The 18698-nt window shown below is 57.2% G+C and overlaps 1 protein-coding gene across 1 annotated transcript in view; it reads left to right on the top strand.

Moving 5' to 3' along the window:
• FOXP4 (forkhead box P4) overlaps nt 1-18698 on the top strand; it is a 48821-nt gene that overhangs the window by 17737 nt on the left and 12386 nt on the right. Inside the window, exons 2-4 of the mRNA XM_082664043.1 lie at nt 496-724; nt 12315-12410; nt 18424-18546. Coding sequence (XP_082520169.1) covers nt 512-724; nt 12315-12410; nt 18424-18546 — 432 coding nt within the window. The 5' untranslated portion in view covers nt 496-511. The remainder of the gene's footprint in view (nt 1-495; nt 725-12314; nt 12411-18423; nt 18547-18698) is intronic.

Raw genomic sequence — 18698 nt, 5'->3', positions numbered from 1 at the left:
GGGGGGGAACAAACACAAAGGCCATCACAGGTGCATGTGGGTGGGGGCGGGTCGGGGAGGGGGGCAATATTGTGGTTCTGGGGACTAGCTCACCTGCTTTCAAGTCCTTGCAGGACCCCCACCCCCACCCCCGCTCTGCCCTACACACTAGCCTGGAGGGAGAGGCCTGAACCGGTTTGGGTGTGGGGGGGGGTTGGGGGGGGTAGCGCCTCCTCGAGGAAATGTGGGGGAGGGGGGCAACGGGGTGGCCTCCAATTCAGTCTGGAGCTGCCCTTGCCTGGGGCGGAGGGTGACCTTAGGAGGGAGGGTCTGCACCGCAACAGGGGTCCCAGGATCAGCCTCCAGGAAGCTGAGAGGGAGAAGCCGCCCCAGGACTTGGTGGGGGTTGTGTCGTTTGGGGATGGGGTGTTGAGGGGCACCGCCTGCTTCCCCGGGTGGAACCCGCCCTGCCTGTCCAGCCTCAGCCCCTCCCCCGTGTCTCTCCTCCCCCTCCAGGTCCCGCTAGAGCGACATGATGGTGGAATCCGCCTCGGAGACAATCAGGTCGGCTCCGTCTGGTCAGAACGGCGTGGGCAGCCTCTCCGGGCAGGCGGATGGCGGCGGCGGCGGCGGCAGTGGTGGCGGGGCCCCCGCCGGAGGCAGCGCAGGCAGGGATGCGGCCGCGGGCCCAGACAGCAACGGCGAGATGAGCCCTGCGGAGCTGCTCCACTTCCAGCAGCAACAGGTAGGCGCTGGTGCCTCTTCCCAGCAACCCAGGAGAGGGGAGAGGGGCGCCAGGCCTCTTCCCACTACACCCTGGCCACCTGGGGGCCACCGCTCCCTGCCACGCAGCCTCACTTTAACATTCTTGAGAAGGTCCAGCCTGCAGGGACCCCCTGTGTGCGCTCCCATTCGAGTGGTCACTAAGGCAGGGGGAGAGCAGCCCTCCCAGAAAGAGAAGTGGGGCTGGGCGCCCTGAGATCATGGACCTTAGAACAGCCTCAGAAATGCCCACAAGGGCAGACAGACGCCTGGGCAGCAGGCTTGAGGGTGTGCGTCTTGCGTGGGTGGGCGCCTGGGCTCTCCTCCCGCACCCCTGCCAAGTTAACAAACAGGGTTGGGGTAGGGAGACCCTGCTCTAGGTGTGTGCTCTTTGGGGGAGGGGGGCTGTGCACAGTGGTATCTTCATTTTATTTGTATTATGAAATGTTCCCCACCTCCACCTCTGCCTGGGCCCCTGATGCAGGCTAGCTGTGAGATTAAACTTCCAGGCACCAAGGGTCAAGGCAGCTGGGAAAAGGTCCAGAGCAGTAGGCAGAGGCAGGCCTCCATTTTCAGTGCTCAGACTGGAAGCCCTGTCTGCGTCCCCCGCCCTCTTCTCCTTCATCATTCCCACCCTAAACTGCAGAGTTCAGGAGTCCAAGACCAGCCTCTCTGAGGATCCAGAGGCCTTAGGGGGTGGGGAAGCCTAGCTGGCTTATGACAGAGCAGGGGCCCCAGGTCCTGGCCCCACCCCGGGGAAAAAGGGAGAATCGTGCTTGACAAGTTCAGGAGAACCGGCCCAGCCAGCCCTGGCCTTGGGATGCTCCTCTTATTTGACTTTGCTCCTTGAATCACTGCTGGTGGCATTGCCCCTTGGGGGCTCTGCTGGGAATGTGGAAAATTCGGGTACTGCATGTTCCTCCCTGCCCATACCTCACCCCCGCCTCGTGCACACAGGTGTGTGTACCCACATCGCCCTCATGCTCTCTCCCAGGTTTGCCCTGGGGCTCCTTCCCCAACTCCATAGCCCCTAAGGGGCCCTTTACCACCACACTTCTTGAAGCTAGAGGTCAGACTGGAAGCAGCACCGTCAGAAGCCCAGCCCCGCGCTCTGCGCTGGGCTGGTCAGCCAGCACTGATGCAGGAACTGAACAAACCCAGGTTAAGCCCCAGCCTGCCCCTTCCCAGCTGTCAACCTTGGCCAGTCCTGGGCTTCCCTTACCTCTTGGCACCTAAAGTACAGGGGTTGTTAGGATCAGATGCAGTTTGGGTGTAAAATCCCTGGTCAGTACGGATGTGAACAGAATTGAGGACTTTAAAAAATTCCTTCCTCTTGCAAACAGTGGAAACTTGAGCAGTAAGGGCCTGTCTCCTTTCTCTAGGGAGATGGTCTTTGGGAGTTTGCTGGTATCTCCCAAGCCCTCCTAAACAGGTTCTCTGGGGAAGAGACCCACAGAATCTGTACCACCTGTGGGGGACAGAGGGTCAAAGGGCAGAACCCTGCCCTGCATCAAAATAATAACAGAACACACCCCACCAGAAATCTCTAAGGCCACCCATTTTGTATGGGTGAAAACTCTTCCCCTCCTGCACCTCTATGCAGACAGAGCTGTGAAAAATTTTGACTGTCGGGGGAGGGCTGGGAGGAATACTGAAACTGGAAAGTTTCTTGAAAAAAATTATTTAAAGAGAAGACTGAACACAGATATCAGGATAAGTGGGGAGAGGTGTGGGGTGGGGAGGGACAGAACTGTCTGTACCGATCAGGTTTCTCTGTTCTGCGTTGCGCTCAGGCCACGTTCTACCATCTATATTCCACGTTCCAGTTATCCCTGTTTGTTTTGGTGAATATCCCAAAGTCCTGGAAAATCCTATATCTGTTTCACAAATAAACTGGGGTGGAGATTTGGAGGCGGGCGGAGGGAGGGCTGTTTTATCCATTTGGGCTCACTATGGGCGTAGTGCCTGGGGCCAAGGAAAATATTTGAGACTTAAAAAAGGTTTTCTTGGCTCCAAACTATGAAAAGAACCCTGCAAAATTAAAATTACAAAATTTTCAATTAAAAGGAAATAGCCTGTGGGCTGTCCTTCTCCCTCCAACATATGAGCGAGGCTTTGGGGGGAGCTTGAGGGTAACACTTTCTGGTCCCCCCCCCAACAAGTGTCTCTGACTGTTTGTGGGGTAGAGTGAATGTAGGAAAGAGGGCCGTGGCCCAGCGAGTGCCCCCTCCTCCTCGACCCCCACCAGGAAGTCCTTTGAGGACAAACAAACACCTTACCTCTGTTTGATGCTTTGGGTCTTTACTTGCTTCACCATCCTGGGGAGATGGGTGTTATTATTCCCATATCACAATGAGGGGGCAGCCAGAGGTAGCACTGACTTGTCCAGGTGACACGGGAAAGGCTAGATCTCAGGTCTCCCGGTTCTTAGTGCAGGGCTCAGCTCCCACCACACTCACAGTCCCCTGAGGCAAATGGAGGCAGCAAGGCCTGGCGCCTAGTAGGTGCTAAATTAACCACTGCTGGTGAGTGAGTGAGAGCACTCCACTCCCAATCTAAAAGCGCTCTTAAAACAAACCAACAAAAGCAGCAATGGCCCCTGGCTCTAAGTGGCCACTCCAGAGGCAGAGGGTGAGAGTGGGTCTTCGGGCAGCGCCCGGGTCCCCCCTCCTCGTGCCTCCGCGGCTCCTCTTTGTCCGTCTGTCGGTTGGTCTGTTAGTCCCTGCCCCTCTGCTCTGGATAAACAAGCCCTGGAAATGCAGTCTTGGCCTTTGGGAGTAATGAGTTGACAAAGGAGAGAGAGAGATAAACAGGGCGAGTCAGAAGTCAGGCTGGTGACAGGACTTTAGGCTGAAACAAACAGTGCTGAAGAGGGCAGCCACGTCACTTTGGAACAAGAGCAGGCGCCTGTTTCCATGCAACAGCAGGCCGGGAGCTTGTTTAAACAGAGGCGGGGTAGGGGAGACAGGGCTCAGCTGCCAGGCTCTGTCTGACTGGAGAGAGGGTCCCCCTCTGGCTGCCCCATTTCAGCAGTCAAGGCCCCAGCTTCCCGCTCCCTCCTCCCAGCCCTCTTTTTGGTGAGTGACAGAGCCACACCGCCTCCACTCTGTCCTTGGGGCTTTCATCTGGTCTCCAGTCTCCTGGAGACTCACCCCTGAGAAGGAAGCGTGGAGAGGAGAGCGCTGTGGGCCCTGGAGCGTGCATTCACTCAGCAAACACGCATCGAACCTTATTTTGCACCTGGCACCCTGCTGGCCCACTGGAGTTGGTGATCCCCAGCTGCTGTTAAAGAATGCCTTGAACCGAACAGGCGTGCCAGCTGCCCGCCAACCCCCTCCCTTCCTTCACCAAGACAAAGTCTCCTTCCTCAGTGGCCCCCGACCGCACATTTCCCCTCTAGGATGGCTTTTTTCTTTGAAGGGCGGCCCTGCATTTTCTCCTAATCTAATTTCACCTGTATGAAAATGTTCCCAGTGTGTAGGGCTTTCCCCATAGACTCCACAAATATCCGTAATGGGGGGCAGCCAGGGCTGGGAGAAGTGTGTGCCAGCTCGGGGGAGGTGAGGGCCTGGGGAGGTTTTGGGGACCAGGCTGGATGCTCGCCGGACTTGGGGCCAGGAGGACTGGGCCAGACAGTGAGGGCGGGCAGGGCTGCCGGCTCTGCGGCTGAGCTGAAAGGCGTCCTGGGCCTCCGGAGCCTGCACTCCTATTGTCTTCTGGTTGCGGGGGTGACAGGTCAGCGGGGGTCACAGGAGGGTTGCCTAGCGTCTGGGAACTCCCACCGCAGTTGCCTTGGCAACTGGGGCCAAATCCCACCCTGTTCACATCCTGTGAGGAGATTCAAAATGGTTTGGGGGCTCTGCACATTCATGGGCTTTTAACTCACCCCCCTCCATAGAGATGGAGCGAGGGGAGTGTCAGGGAGCTGGGGAAAGAAGAATGGAAGAGATTTTTGTTCTCCTCCCCCATCTGGCTCTCCTCTAGGGGGATGGGGTGGAAAGGGGAGGCTTCAGAGGTGAATTAGCCCAGACACCTCACACACGCGTTTCGTCTTCGGGTCTGGGGCCCATTTCTTCAGTCTTTGGGACTCCCACCCTGCTGCCCCAGATTCTGCTCCTTCATCTCTAGTCCTACACCCTCCAAACTCCCCTCTTCTTTCCGTAGAATGAGCCCCTTCCCAGGAAGTACTGGGGGCCTGGAGGGAGAGCTGGGACCCGAACTCCTCAGAGGCGAGACTTAGAAAGTTCCCGTGGGTGAGGTCCCTGACCCGGGACAGTTGTGGGGTAGTGTTAGAAACGACCGACCTCTCCCTCCTGCTTGGGAACAGAGCAGGTGAGAGGTGGGCCCGGGTAGTAAGGTGACAGGCAGGGTCCTGAGAGGATGCCTCAGGGGAGAGGACCTAACCCCCCTTCTCTCTCTTTTTTTTTTTTTTGTGGTACGTGGGACTCTCACTGCTGTGGCCTCTCCCGCTGCAGAGCACAGGCTCCGGATGCGCAGGCCCAGCGGCCATGGCCCACGGGCCCAGCCGCTCCGCGGCATGTGGGATCCTCCCAGATCGGGGCACGAACCTGCGTCCCCTGCATCGGCAGACGGACTCTCAACCACTGCGCCCCAACCACTCTCAACCGTAACCCCCCTTCTCTTACCCTTCCTGGGTTACTAAACCAAAGGCCACCCTGTTTTGTGTGTCTGCCCCCTAGTCCAACAAAAAAGGAAGTTTCCCTAAGAGGGGAGAGAAAGGTCAAGGAGAGGGCCTGGGGCCTGGGAAAGGGCTGCTCAGGCCCCTGTTTCCTTGGGACTAGGGAAGAGCAAGTCCACTGTGCTCCCAGGTTTCCCTTATGCTGTGGAATTCTGACACCCCCTCTTTTTTCCCCCTCTCACCCCCTTTTTATTACCAGAGTTCTTGTACTTACTGATAGGAGTTTGGGGACTGGGGAGAATTGGGGAAAGGGGGTGAGTGTTTCCGCAGGTGAGCTAGGTTTTCTCCTACTGGAGCCCCTTCATTCTGAGGAGCCCCTGTGGGAGTCAGTGGGGAGGGAACTGCATGCCCCCACAGTCCCCACTCTAAACCCCACACTTACAGCCCCTGCGGAACAGCTAGCGTGAGGGTGGCGCTGAACGCAGGCCTGGGAATAGAACTCCTTCTGGAGAACTCCAGTTACTGGGACGCATCTGGGAGGAGTCTCTCTGAGGGGAAGCACCACCATCCCACGACTGCCCCGCACTATTTCAGCTCCTTCCCGGATGCCACTGCTGGACCTTTCTGGTGGAGCCGGTTTGGGCCCAGAGGGGCTGGATGGGCCTGGGGCTGCTCCCCACTGGGGGCCCGAAGGGAGGGAAGGAAGGAGCCTCTGGGGAGGGCCTTGCCCTTTGGGGCACTGTTGGGTTCATTTGTTAATTCTGTTCTGTGGAGAGGAGGCATTCTCAAGACGCTCGCTTGGCGGTGAAGGGGTCCTAAAACCGGTCTGTGCATCTCCCACCCACGTGGGCCTGTCTGTATCTGCGCGTTGCTGGTTTTCATTTTAATGGTTCTAATTTGAGAATGCGCCGATGTCATTTTTACGAGGTTGGTGTAAAAAAAATTTACAGCCTTTTCCAAAAAGCTTTTTTTTTTTTTCCAAGGGAAGAAGGTGTAGAATCACTTCGGGGGGTTTATGATCTCCTCTCCCCCATCCTCCTGGCCCCCCTTCTCTGTGTAATTTCATTTTTATGTCTCTTTGCTGGAGGATAGAGCCTGGCTGGTGGAGAACCTGGATCTCCCCAGGTCAGCACCCTTAGTGGTGGGGGCCCCTGACCCCTGACCCTTCTCCCTGCACCCCTTCCCTCCACACTCTGGTCCCAGAGGACTTGTATTTCAAGGGGTAGATGGAGAGACATTTCCTGTTTAATTCAAGTCAACAAATACTTATTAGGTACCTACTGTTTACTAGCAGTGGGTTAGGTATCTCCTCTCAAGAGATTGTATCCATTCCTGCTTAAAATCCTCCAGCAATTTTTCCTTGAGTGTAGAAGGCAATAAAAAGCCATCGTCCCAGTGATGTGGCCGCTGCTGACCCCTGGGACTTCTTCTCAGGCCGCTCAGCTTGGCCACACTGGCCTTTTTGGTTTGTGATGCTCCAACCTTATATGCCCACCTCCGGGCTCTGGCACCAGCTCCTTCCAACTGTGACTACCCTCCCCTGAAAGAGTAGCCCCCTCATCCGAAATGCGTCCTCGGAGAGGCCTTCCCTGGCCACACAACCTAAGTAACCAGCCAGCCGTCCTCTGCGTAACGCTGGCCACCATCTCACAGCTCGCTTCGCTTCGTTGTAGGGTCTGTCTCATCCCATTAGAACGTGAGCTCCATTAATGCAAATACGCCATGTCCCCAGTGTCTAGGACCGTGTGAGTGCCCTGTGGGGCTTCACAAATACTCGCTGAATTATAGATAAATGAATCAAAAGTCCTATTCCGGGGGGGTGGGGGGCAGGTGATGGGCCTTCCTGGGAGGGCTTTTCAGGTTTGGGGTGGGCCGGCCCACCACACACCCTTCTAGGGCCCCTTCCCCTAAATGGAGCCAGCTCCCAGTTGAAATTATCAAGACAGTTGAGATCCCAGTTTTGCCAAAATTAGCGAGATGCAGACAAAAGAAGTTTGGGTTTTGTTTATTTTGGTTCCTCTTCACCACCATCGGGATTAGACCAGAGTTTGCTGGGGCGGGGGTTCCTCCATCCTGTCTGCCCAGCTCCTGGCTCCTCGTCCCTGTGCAGAGCCCCGTGTCAGGCCCAGGGGGACTCAGGTTCTGCTTCTGCGGCTGTGTGACTTTGGGGCGCTTTACTGCCCCTCTTCGGATCTCCGTTTCCTTATCGATAAAGTGAACTAGATAAGTGTTTCACAGACCTTTTTGCTGGAGATCTGCCGTAAGCAATGCCTTTTATTTGGAGTGGCAGCACACAAGAGTTTCACGAAACAATGCTATGCTTACCTAGTAACTCTGATGTTTTCGTGTGTGTGTGTGTGTTTGTGTGTGTGTATTTTTTCCTATTTTTTTTGACCTTCTAAATTGATATTGTATGACCCACCATTAGCTCACGACCAGCAATTGGGAAAACACTAGACTAGATACCCTCTAACACTCCAGCTCACCAGGTCTGTGACCTGCGTGACTCTGCTTCTCTGTTTTCAAAGTTCAGCCCTTCGTCTTGTCTCTCCCTGAGCACCACGTCCCCGCCCTCCCAGACGCACAGAGTAAGGCTGGGACCCCGACACAGACCTGGAATCCTCCAGCCTGGAGAAAGAACCAGTAAACAGCCCTGCACCTGGCCTCCACAGAGAGGATGCTGGTCCTTCCCCAAATTCTCCAAGACAGAAATGAGGGTGTAGTCTCATCCTGCAGATGAGAGATGCATCTGCCCCAAGACTTGTTTTTCTTTTCGTAGCAGCTCCCTGTTGCCCTCAAAGCACTAGCTTCATTCCCCTCCAACCCTGCCGCCCTCCCTGGATGCCATCCGTTATAAGCCATTTGTTCCTAATTGTGAAGCTCCTGCTAATGACTTCTGAATGGGCGGTTGGGGGAGGAGAGTTCGGCTTCATTAGCGAGACTGAGTTCTTAGGCTTGAGGGGGAATGGGGGTGGGTGTAGATGGAAAAGGGCTTGGTTAACAAGTCCTTCTGGGTGGCACTGGACAAATGATCAGGAGCTGCCTGGGCAGGTGAAAGATCAGTAATCACAATCACAAGAGTTAATGTCCATCCAGGACCCACTGCCAGCACTGTGCTGAGTACTCCGTGTACACCGTCACGTGTGTTCTTCACAGCAAACCTGTGAGCGGACTACAGCGTTACTCCCATTTTACACAGGAAGAAGCTGGGCTCAGAGCAGTGATGTGACTTACCCAAGGGCACTCAGTATTTGGTGGAGCCAGGATTTGGACCCAGATCCCTTTGGCCAGGGTCCAGGCCCTGAATGGACCAGTACTGCTTCCTTTAGAGGAAAACTAGACTTCATTCCCCAAACCACAGAGCTGGGCATTTGGTTTTCAGTCTGAGGGGTGGAGGGAGCAGGAAAATATGGTATAAAAGGCCAAATGGCTCCCAATTTCCCATTCTGCCCTGAGCACCCCCATGCCTTCTCCCCGGTGGGATTCTCAATGCCTCTTCCTACTCAAAGCTGTATCTGGCCCACAAGGAAGAGAAACTGAACCCCGTGTATCAGGCCCCAGCCACGGCAGGCAGTGCAGACACATGCCTGGTGTGCCAGAGCGGCGACTGTGACTCGGGGCTTTAGAAAGTCTTAGACCTACCTGATCCCTTGGGTGACCACCCTGGAGGAGGACATCCTAGGCCAGAGGGCCTCCCCCGCCCCTCCTCCCAGAGCACCATCCCTGGCTAGGGGTCCAGATGGGGGTGGGGGATGGCGTAGCATTACAGGGCACTGAGCAGTCAGTGACATGTCCAGGCCATCTGGGGAGGGGAGATTGGGCCCCAAACCCAGGGTCTGCCCATCACCCTCACCCCTGGGCACCTATAGGGTGATCTTTAGGTGGTACCAAGTCCCTAATTGGGTCAAGGCTGGGCTGTAAGCAAAGTCCATGAAATGAGCGTGTGCTGCCCACTGTCACCTCCCCTTCTTCTCCAAGCCAGTTTGAGGTGGGTGGCCATGAAAGTGAATGAAGGAATGAGTGAAGGATGAATGAATGAAGTGCCTAGAGGAGCAGACCCCTTGGGCTCCTCCAGCCTCTCTGGCTACTGACCTCCAACACAGCTCAATTTTCTGTCCCTGCAAGTGGTTTCCAGGCCCCCAGACTCACCGGCTATTTCAGTCGTCTGTGGTATGAGGGTCGCTGCGCCTGGAACGCCCTGAACCCTTCACCCTTCTGTCCACTTGGTGAGCCTGCCCTTCCAGCCTCCAGTCAGTGTTGCCACCTCGTCTGGGCCCTGGTGCTGGTGTCCATCTCCATCCACCTCAGTCTGTGACGGGCATCTCATCACAGCACAGGCCCTGAGCCCTGGGGCAGGGCCAAGTTCTGTTTCTCTGTGTCCCCAGCACCTAGCACCGTCCCTGGCACGTAGGAAGCGGAAGGAAGGAGTGTGGGGGGAAGGGTGGGAGGTCAGAGGAGGTGACAACCTGGCCAGGCCTAGAGTCGCACCTGATCCCGTCACCTGGCCTAACGGGGGAGGAAAGGCTCAGAGTGATGGGAGGGGTGGGGCCTGTCGCAGGGAGGTCTCACAGGAATGAGATTGCAAGGCCCTGTCATTTTTTTCCTGTAAATCTTGTAATTTCATGCTCCAGGGGACCACCAAGTAAGTGAGTCAGTGGGGAGAGAATCCAGCCCCCCAGGCCACTCCCCCCACCAGGAGACTGCTCGGGACTCCCTCCAACTTCCCCTGGAAAACCCTCCCCTGTGGCTCCCCTCTTCCCACCAGGGATTGGGTGGGGGGGGCTTCCTCCCCCCACCCTGACCAGCATCCCCTCTGGGTCACCTGAGCTGCCCGCCCCTCTGAGCCATCCTCTTCACCCACCTTGCCCCCTGATCTCTGACCCCTCTACCCCATCTCTACCTTTGGAGGACAGAGAGCATCTGTCCAGCCCGTGTCATTAGACCTGGGTGGGGGGGGGTCCCTAAAAACGAGGCACATAGAGGCAGGGCCCCTTCCGGATGAGCAGCTGGCCACCTCCTTCCCCTTCTTCACCCTGCACCTCCTCCCACAGCCTCTCAGAGCCCTTGACTCAGGTCAGATTTCTACTTTCTGATGTGAATCTTGAAGAGAAGCAACCCCGGGCCACTCCTCCCAGTGTGAGGTCCCGGGGAGGAGGGGTGTGGAAGAGGCCTAGGATCTGGGGCGCTGGTGAGGGGCACGCCAATCTGGACGCCAGGTCTGCCCGGGACACGCTCCCATAGATACACCAGGGTGTACTTAGGTACTGTCCTAAGGTAAACTAGGTTTAGGCCTCAGGGAGGCTCAGCTATTCACTGAAAGGGCTGCGAAGGGGGTGTGTATATAAGCTTGGTGTACAGTGGGCGCCCCCTAAGTGTTTGCTGAGGGGCGGGGTGGGGGGCTATGAGTGCATCCGTGTCCCACCTTATAGGTCTGCCTTGGTGGTGCTCGCGGTGGGTAGGAGAGTGGAAGTCCACGTGAGGACAGACAAGTGTGTGTGGATTGATGTGCGAGGAAGCCGCAGGTGGCCTGTTGCTTTTAATAGGTGCGCTGGGGAGAGGCTGGAGGAGGTGAGAGATTCAGGATACGGGAGGGAAGGAAGCCGTTGCTCCTCGAATGCCGACCAAGTGCCAAGCATTGGTCCTTTAACACCCCACCCCCACCCGCACGTATTTCAGAGTTAGGTAGTGGCCCAGTTTTGCAGAGCAGACTGGAACACAAAGATAGGGGATAACTTGCCCAAGGTCACACTACCGGTAGGCGGCACAACTGGGCTTCAAACCCAGGTCTGCCTGATGCCAGGCCCCCCTGTCAAAAGCTTGGGCACAACTGCTCTGGCCCCCAAGGAAATCTTTGAGGAACCTGGGTATATTTTGTGCTCCTGAAATGTGGATTCAGGACAGGTCCCCACATCCCCTGCCTCTGAGCCCCTTACTGACCTGGAGTGGCCGGGGATGGAGGGCTTGCTTGGCTGACCTTACAGAGAACTTCCTGGCCTCTGTCTCCTACCTGACCTCTCCTGCTCAACCTCTCACTGCTCGTCCGCCCACCTCCTGGGCCCACTGCCTGGCCGGAGAGGCTGCTCCTGCAGACTCCATGCATCTCCCATTCTCATGATCCCACCAGCTGAGAGCCCAGTCTGAGCCACCGTGGCCTCCAAGCCCCGACCACTACAGTCAGTGTAACTCACTGATAGCTCACACACTCCCTTCAGGACTTGATCCAATTCCCCCAGTGCCACAAGGCCCTGCTCCCAGACCTCCTGCCCTGACTCATAAAGCCACGTAGCGCTCAGACCCTGAGACTCCACCCTCATCCCTCCAACCGTGTGCTCTGACTCCAAGTGAACGCTACTCCCATAGCCCCCAGACCGACCACCTAGTAAGGCAGATGGCCTTGGAGCCAGGCTTCTTGGCCTCAAATCCTGGCTCTGGCGCTTCCTAGCTGTGTGACCTTGGGCGTCTTACTTAGCTTCCGTTTCCTCATCTGCAAAATGGGACTGATAATCCCTACCTCACACCCTCCCAGGAGAGGATTAAATGACATCTTGCCTGTAAAGTGCCTGACACATGTAGATGCTCGACAAACTGGACCTACTATTAATAGGCTGAGTCCACCGCTGTACTTTCTCCTGGGTCCTTGTTTTGACCACTGACCCATTAGCTGACCCCATTGAGTCCCAACAAAACCTCACCAGGTCCCAGAGTGAGTCCCTACAGGTTCTGATCCCCAAAGCCTGGCAGCTTCTCTCAGTGACTCCTACCTCTATCCTTATCCCCTAGCCCAGGTGGACCCTGTGACCCTCTCACTCATCCCCAAGACCTTCTACATGACCCTGACCTCCTCCCCTTTATTCTCTCCAAACGCTCCCTGAATCCAGGATCCTGCACTGACCCTTGCCCTCCCACGGAGCACTGATTCCTCCCTGTCTTGCAGGCTCTCCAAGTGGCCCGGCAGTTCCTGCTGCAGCAGGCCTCGGGCCTGAGCTCCCCAGGGAACAATGACAGCAAGCAGTCGGCCTCTGCCGTGCAGGTGAGGAGGATGCCCTGCTGTACTGGGCTGGGCTGGGGCCGGGTCGGAGGGTGGGCTTGGCACCGAGGGAGGGGAAGGACCGGCTGGGGAATTGCTCTGGCCCCATCCCCAGTGCCAGGGAGGGGGCGGCTCTCCAGAGGGGATTGCAGTCACTGCAGGGGCAGGAGAAGAAACACCACCTTCTCATCTGCACCTGACCGCCCAGCCCTTCCTCTACCAAGCCTCACGTCTGTCGCTCAGAGTTTGAGTCTGCTTGAGCCCTCTGTCTCTGTACCTGTCTGCCTGCCTCCTCTTCCCTGGCTCTGCGCCCAGGGCCTCTCCCTGGCACTTCCGGGTCACTGGGCCCGTCCCTCTCTGCTCCCCTCCAGGCTGTCTCACTTGCTGAGACCACCACGCCCTCCCCCCACCTCCTCGTCTCTCACCCACCAGCTCTCTCTGTCTCCCCACGTTTCCTGTCTCTTGGTGTCTCTGTGTCTCTTTTGTTTTCCTTTGCACAGTCTGCCCTTTTTGTCCCCCTCTCCCTTCCCCGCAGCGTGCCGGCCCATCTGGCTGGCTGGGGGAGGGGAGGGGAGATGGGGTTGGGGGCGGGGGGGTAAGCCAGGCCTTCTGTTTACCTTTTGTGTCACAAAGAACTTGGGAGAATTGCCGTCTGAGTCGGGGTGGGTCACAGCTCCGCCGGCAGCCCGCTCCCCTCCCCCTAGCTCCCCTCCCTCCCTGGCTCCCCTCCCCCTCCCCCCCCCACAGCCGGGCTTCCTCGCTCTCCCCACCCCTCTTGGGGGGGGGGCGGGGGGAGAGGGGTGGTGACTCCAAATTGGGGAGGGGACTAAGCGGGGCTTTGGAAGGAAGTTTATCTAAGGGAGGAAGGGTGAGCACGATCCGATCCGCAAAGCGCTGAAACCTGAAGGGTGGGGTGCTGAGGGAGCGGGGCGACGAGAGGAGCAGGGCAGGGAGGGGGTACAGGGTGGCCGGAGAAGGACCCGGGACTGGGTTTGTCCTGGGGCAGATTCCAGTGCTCTGTGGCTCCACGGGCACATCTGGGTTTTCTGTGAAACAAGCTTACATTCCGAAGGTACTTTCCAGAAGTTGAAGGTGCTGGACAGGACAGTTGTGGGGCCTGAGCAGTGACCCTCTTTTAAAAGTCTCCAACCTAATGAGACAGCCCTCAGGGGGAGGAGTTGGGCAAAGAGGGGTAGTGGCCTGGGCGGGGAAGGGGAGGACAGTTCGGATAAGCCACTAACGGGAATGAGGTAGTAGGTTCTCATGCCCCCGTAGTGTCAGGACTGGGTCTCTTTGAATTCGGGAGCCCCCCATATACTCCCTGGGTCTGAAGTGGCCCTCGGGCTACTGTTCTGAATCTGTTCTGAATTTTCTACCCTGGGCCCAGCCTAGTACCTGCTTCTAAGAACAGGGAAGGGTAGGCTGGGGAACAGTAGGAATGTTCCCCAGCCCAGAGAGGATCTCCAGACCCAAGTAAGAGGGAGGGAGCTGGATGGTGGTTGGAGGGACTGAGGTCAGACATCAAGAAGGACTTTGCAGCAGGGTAAGAAGGGTAGGATCTGAAATAATTAAGAAAGGAAAGGAGGCTGTGGAATCTTCCTTCGGAGATCACCCCCACCCCCAAAAAACGAGAGGGGTCGCTCAACAAACACTTACTCAGTACTTCCTAAACTGACAACGTTTGCAGAGTGCTTACCATGTATGATGGGCTGGGAGGAGCAGGGATGGTACCTGACACGGAGGAAGCTTATTTCGAGGCTGAGGGTTGGGATGGATACAATTTGGTGCCAGCATCAAGGACCCAAACTCAACCTCTTAAGTATGGGGATTGGGGTCCCTGGGTGTGTGGGGAGACTAGGCCAGAGCTTAGTTTAGGTTCAACTCCCTTGCAAATGACCAGAAGGTAGTCCTCAGTCCTGGCTGGAGCTGCAGCAAGAAAGATCGTGGTGAGACACCAAGAAGAACTTCTAGAAATGGCAAGGGGGCTGAGAAGATGAGACGAAGACTGGGCACAGCTAAGGGGCCTGCCCTAGCCAACCTTCTGCCCAAACTCCCAGCTACCTGTGCTGCCTTCTGTGACTGAGCTCTCCCTGCCCGGGGCCCAGGCGCCAGGGACAAACCAGGCAGTCTCCAGGCTGGAGCTGGAGAGCTAATATGGTTTTAGAAACTCTTCTGAAGCTGGCTCTAAGAGAGGGGTGGTGAACATGGCTGGGAGGTGAGTGGGCAGGCAATCCTGCCTTGAGTTGGGGACCACTGGGAAAGAGGCTGCCATCGATCTGCATTACCCACTTGATTCAGGCCCCAGATCAACAAAATATGCTCTCCCCTCTCCCACCACCAGCCTTGAGTTCTTAGAAAAGCTATTTCTAGGCCTGGGACCCCATACGGGGTCAGAAGCCCCACTTCCTTGGAGATTATGAACCTGAGGGTGGGGATGAGAGGCAAGGAAGGTATCCAGGGTTGGGGCTCCAGGCTCCTGGAGAAGTTCAGACATGGCCCCAAGAACCCCCATCTCCCCAAGCCCGGAGAACCATCGGGCCAGGGCTCTGTACTGGGGACTGCAGTTCACTACTATGCTAAGCACGCGGCAGCATCACAGTGTATGCAGGAAGGTGTGAGTTCTGGAGCTGGTTGTTTGGGTTAAAATCCTGGCTCTGCCCCTTGTCAGCTGTGTGACTTTGGACAAGTTTCTTAACCTTTCTGGGCCTGAGTTGCCTCATCTGCAAAATGGGGCTAATAACAGCATCTATCCCCTAGGATGGTGAGGATAAAACGAGATGATTTTGTAAATGACCTAGTGTCTGCCCCACGGTGATGATTTACATGGTGGTTGGAGGGCTCCAGGCCTGAGCAGGGTCCCCGAGGGAGGGGCTGGAGGCAGCTGTCGGCATTTTGCCCGGGGCTCACACTGCCAGGGCTTTTGTAAGCATTTAGCTGCCCTGGCCGCCCTCCAGATGGTGACTCACGGGCCTCGCTGGGCTGACTAGCTGACGGTGCCCATCCTGACACATCCCAGCCTGGTGAGGGGTCAGTGGGGACACCAGGGGAGCTCCAGCTCACTCCTCAGAACCCCCAGGGATGTGAGGGGAAGGGATGGGCTCAGCCAGCTCGGGAGATAGCAGGCAGCCGCCACCTCACTGACCTTTCTTGACCCTGCTGGGCCACCTTCAAGACAAGTACACACAAGGTAATCCATCCAGATTACCGCAGCCGCCTCTCCAGCCTGCAGCTCAGCCAACTGGCAGGAGCAGCAGGGGCCAGGGAGGCCTTCCAAGGTCATCTCTTCCATTCCCCTGCCTCCAAGTAGGAAAGCCCCAAGGAAGGAAATACCACATCCTTTCCTGCAGGCCACTCGCGGTGACTCACACCCCTGGTGCCTGGAAAGACCTCCTGGGTGTCTAGGCTCAGTCTCCTCGGCTGGGGGCCCTGTCCATCTCCTCTAGTTCAGTTCTCACAGCCGTGAGCATGGGAGGCCCAGAGCTTTTGCCCAAAGTGACCCTTGCCACGTAACGGCCCTGGGGCCGGAACGTTGGGGCCCTGGCGCGCCTAAGGTGCACTCGTGGAGGAGGGGAGGGAAAGAAGGGGAAAGGAAAATCCAGAATGTTTTAAAAAGTAATTTTCTTTACATTTGTGTAGAATTTCATGGCCATACAAATCACTTTCACTTACTTCTTCCCCCACTGTCCCTCTAGGCCTCGGTTTTCTCACCTCTAAAATGGTGACGATGATGGTACCCTCCTCCCAGGGCTGCGGTGAGGATTCGGGGAGATAATACACATAAAAGGCTTAGCCAGGCACCTGGCACGCCTGGCATGTAGTCAGCCGCCACCAACATCATCTTGAGTAGTCCTGTGGAGCGGGGAGGGCAGCTGTGCCAAAGCCCAGTTAGCAGATGCAGAAAGTGAGGCAATTTCAAAAGATAGTCAGTGTCAGGGACAAGAACCTGGGTCATCTGACTCAGAAATCCAGGGCTCTGAGCTCCACCATGTTGGGGGCCCCCGTGTCAAAGGACAGGCAGCTGCCTCGGGGGCACCCAGCAAAGGATACAGGCTGGCTCTGCAAGGGGGGGCTGGATGTGTGCCACAGCCTGCCCCTCCGAGAGTGGGAACCAGAAGAGCCCTGCAGCCTGGCTTTCCCGAGCCTCCCCAGGAGACAGTTGTAAAGAGAGGTTGGCCCTTGGGATCTCTAGCCTCATCGAACCCTTGAGCTCCCTGGATGGTTCCATTTCCACACACTCTCCTAACCCTTCTCAAGACCTGCTCTGAGCGGCGAGGGGACAGGCGGTGTGGGATGTGGGAACATAGGGAACTGCAGAGCACACAGACCTGCACGTGAGTCCCAACGCTGCCGCTTAAGGCTCGTCGTTAGAGGCCCCTCAGAGCCTTCATTCACACGGTGTGGCCGTGGCTAAAAAGCTAGGTGCCCCTTCCAGGGATGTTTGCACAGAGATGGCTGCAGTAAAGGAGGGGAGCCCAGGGCTGGGGCTCAGCCACTAGTGAAGGGGGGGCAAGAAGAGGTGGGGGCAGTGAGACTTACCGATGTCCCTGGAGCCACTGCACTTCCCCCCGTTGCTCCTCTGCCTGGGGATGCCCTCAGTGGTGGCTTGAGGCTGAGCCTTGCCCCTGCCAGGGATCCTGAATGGAACCAACTCCTCCTCTTCTGCCCCGCCTGTGGGGCTGGGGGAAGGTGAAAGGGCCCAGGAATCCACTGGGGACATAACCTGTGCTGTCCTGACCAGGACAAGTCTCTGCAAGACACTCCCCCTGGACTGGCCCACCGGCACCCCTCCCTCCCTGCCCCAGGGTTGATCTGCCAAGAAGGTAACTCAACTCAGGGGAGCACACACTTGGTGAGTGCCTGCCATGTGCCAGCTCTGCTAGGGCTGGGGAGTGAGACGGGAGATTACAGACTTGTGCACACGGAGCTTGAAGCGCGATGGGGGTGGCCGATCGCCCTGTCAGGACACCTGTCCTGCTAAAACAGGGCATCAAGACAGTGCTGCAGCTTGGACCACCCAGGCTATGACTGCACAGGCTAGGGGTTTCAGGGGAGGTGGGAACTGGGAAAAGAATGATGATACTGCTTTTCCCTGAACCTTTTGCCTGTAGCTAGATTCTCTGGGCCTCCTACAGAGGCCTCACCCAGGGCAGGGGGCAGACAGCTGCCCTACTATGAGAATCCTGCAAGTTCCTGCTGGAAGGAGCCATCTCTGTTTTATGGTGGAGGAAACTGACACCTCAGAGACAGCCAGTGAATGGCTGGAGGTCACTTGGCAAGTTCATTGCAGAGCGAGGAGGAGCAGCCCGCCTCTCCCCGCATCTCTGCATGGCGTTCTTTCCACCCCACTGGGACCTAGTTAGGTGATGACACGTACACACTCACACAGGGTGGCCCTCACGGTGCTCCCTGGGCGTCAGCTCCCGGTCACTGTGTGTGCCGTCTAGACAGGTGTGCTGGAGCACGTGACACGCATGTGAGAGGGGCCAAAGTCCAGGTCCTCATGCCATGTGGGCTACAGTTTGAAACCTTCCCATCCATGGCTGCAGGCTGCCCTCCTGGCCAGGCCCACCTTGTGGGTCGTGTTCTCAGAACAGACTGAGCTGGAGTGAGCAGTGGCTAGGTGCTGCCCCTCCCCATCACTGGGGGAGAAACCCTGCAAAGCATGGGTTCTACTAACCAGTGTCGCTGGGGTCTAATCTTTGTGCACCAAAGACAGCACATCCTGCAATAATGTCCAACCGCTTGCAGGCTCTGTTCTAAGTACTAACTCATTAGCCCTCGTGATGACCTTAAGAGGCAGGCACTATCGCTACTTCCATTTCAGAGACGAGAAAACCAAGAACAAGGGAGGTGAGTCACTTGTCCAGAGACGCACAGCTAGCAGGTGGCAGAGCCAGAATGTGAGCCCAGGCAGCTCACTGCGGAGCTGCTCTGCCCTGCTGTGGGCAGGGGCTTGGGCGCGGACCCTCCCCGGGGTGGGGCAGAGGTGAGGGGCTGACGCGGCCGAATCTCACAGGTGCCCGTGTCGGTGGCCATGATGTCGCCGCAGATGCTCACCCCCCAGCAGATGCAGCAGATCCTGTCGCCCCCACAGCTGCAGGCCTTGCTCCAGCAGCAGCAGGCGCTCATGCTGCAGCAGGTGAGTCTGGCCCCGGGGCCGCCCAGGAGATAAGGGAGAGGAGGGTGAGGTGTTCCAGGCACTGGCCTCCCCACTCCCACCCTGTTTACTACCAACATCACCAAAGGCCAAAGCAGTGGCAGAAACCAGAGAGACCGCTCCGGCCGGACTGA

The sequence above is a fragment of the Grampus griseus genome (assembly GCF_964374135.1).
Source record: "Grampus griseus genome assembly, chromosome: 10".
In the NCBI taxonomy this organism is placed as follows: domain Eukaryota; kingdom Metazoa; phylum Chordata; class Mammalia; order Artiodactyla; family Delphinidae; genus Grampus; species Grampus griseus.
This window is presented reverse-complemented; position numbering and strand designations above follow the sequence as displayed.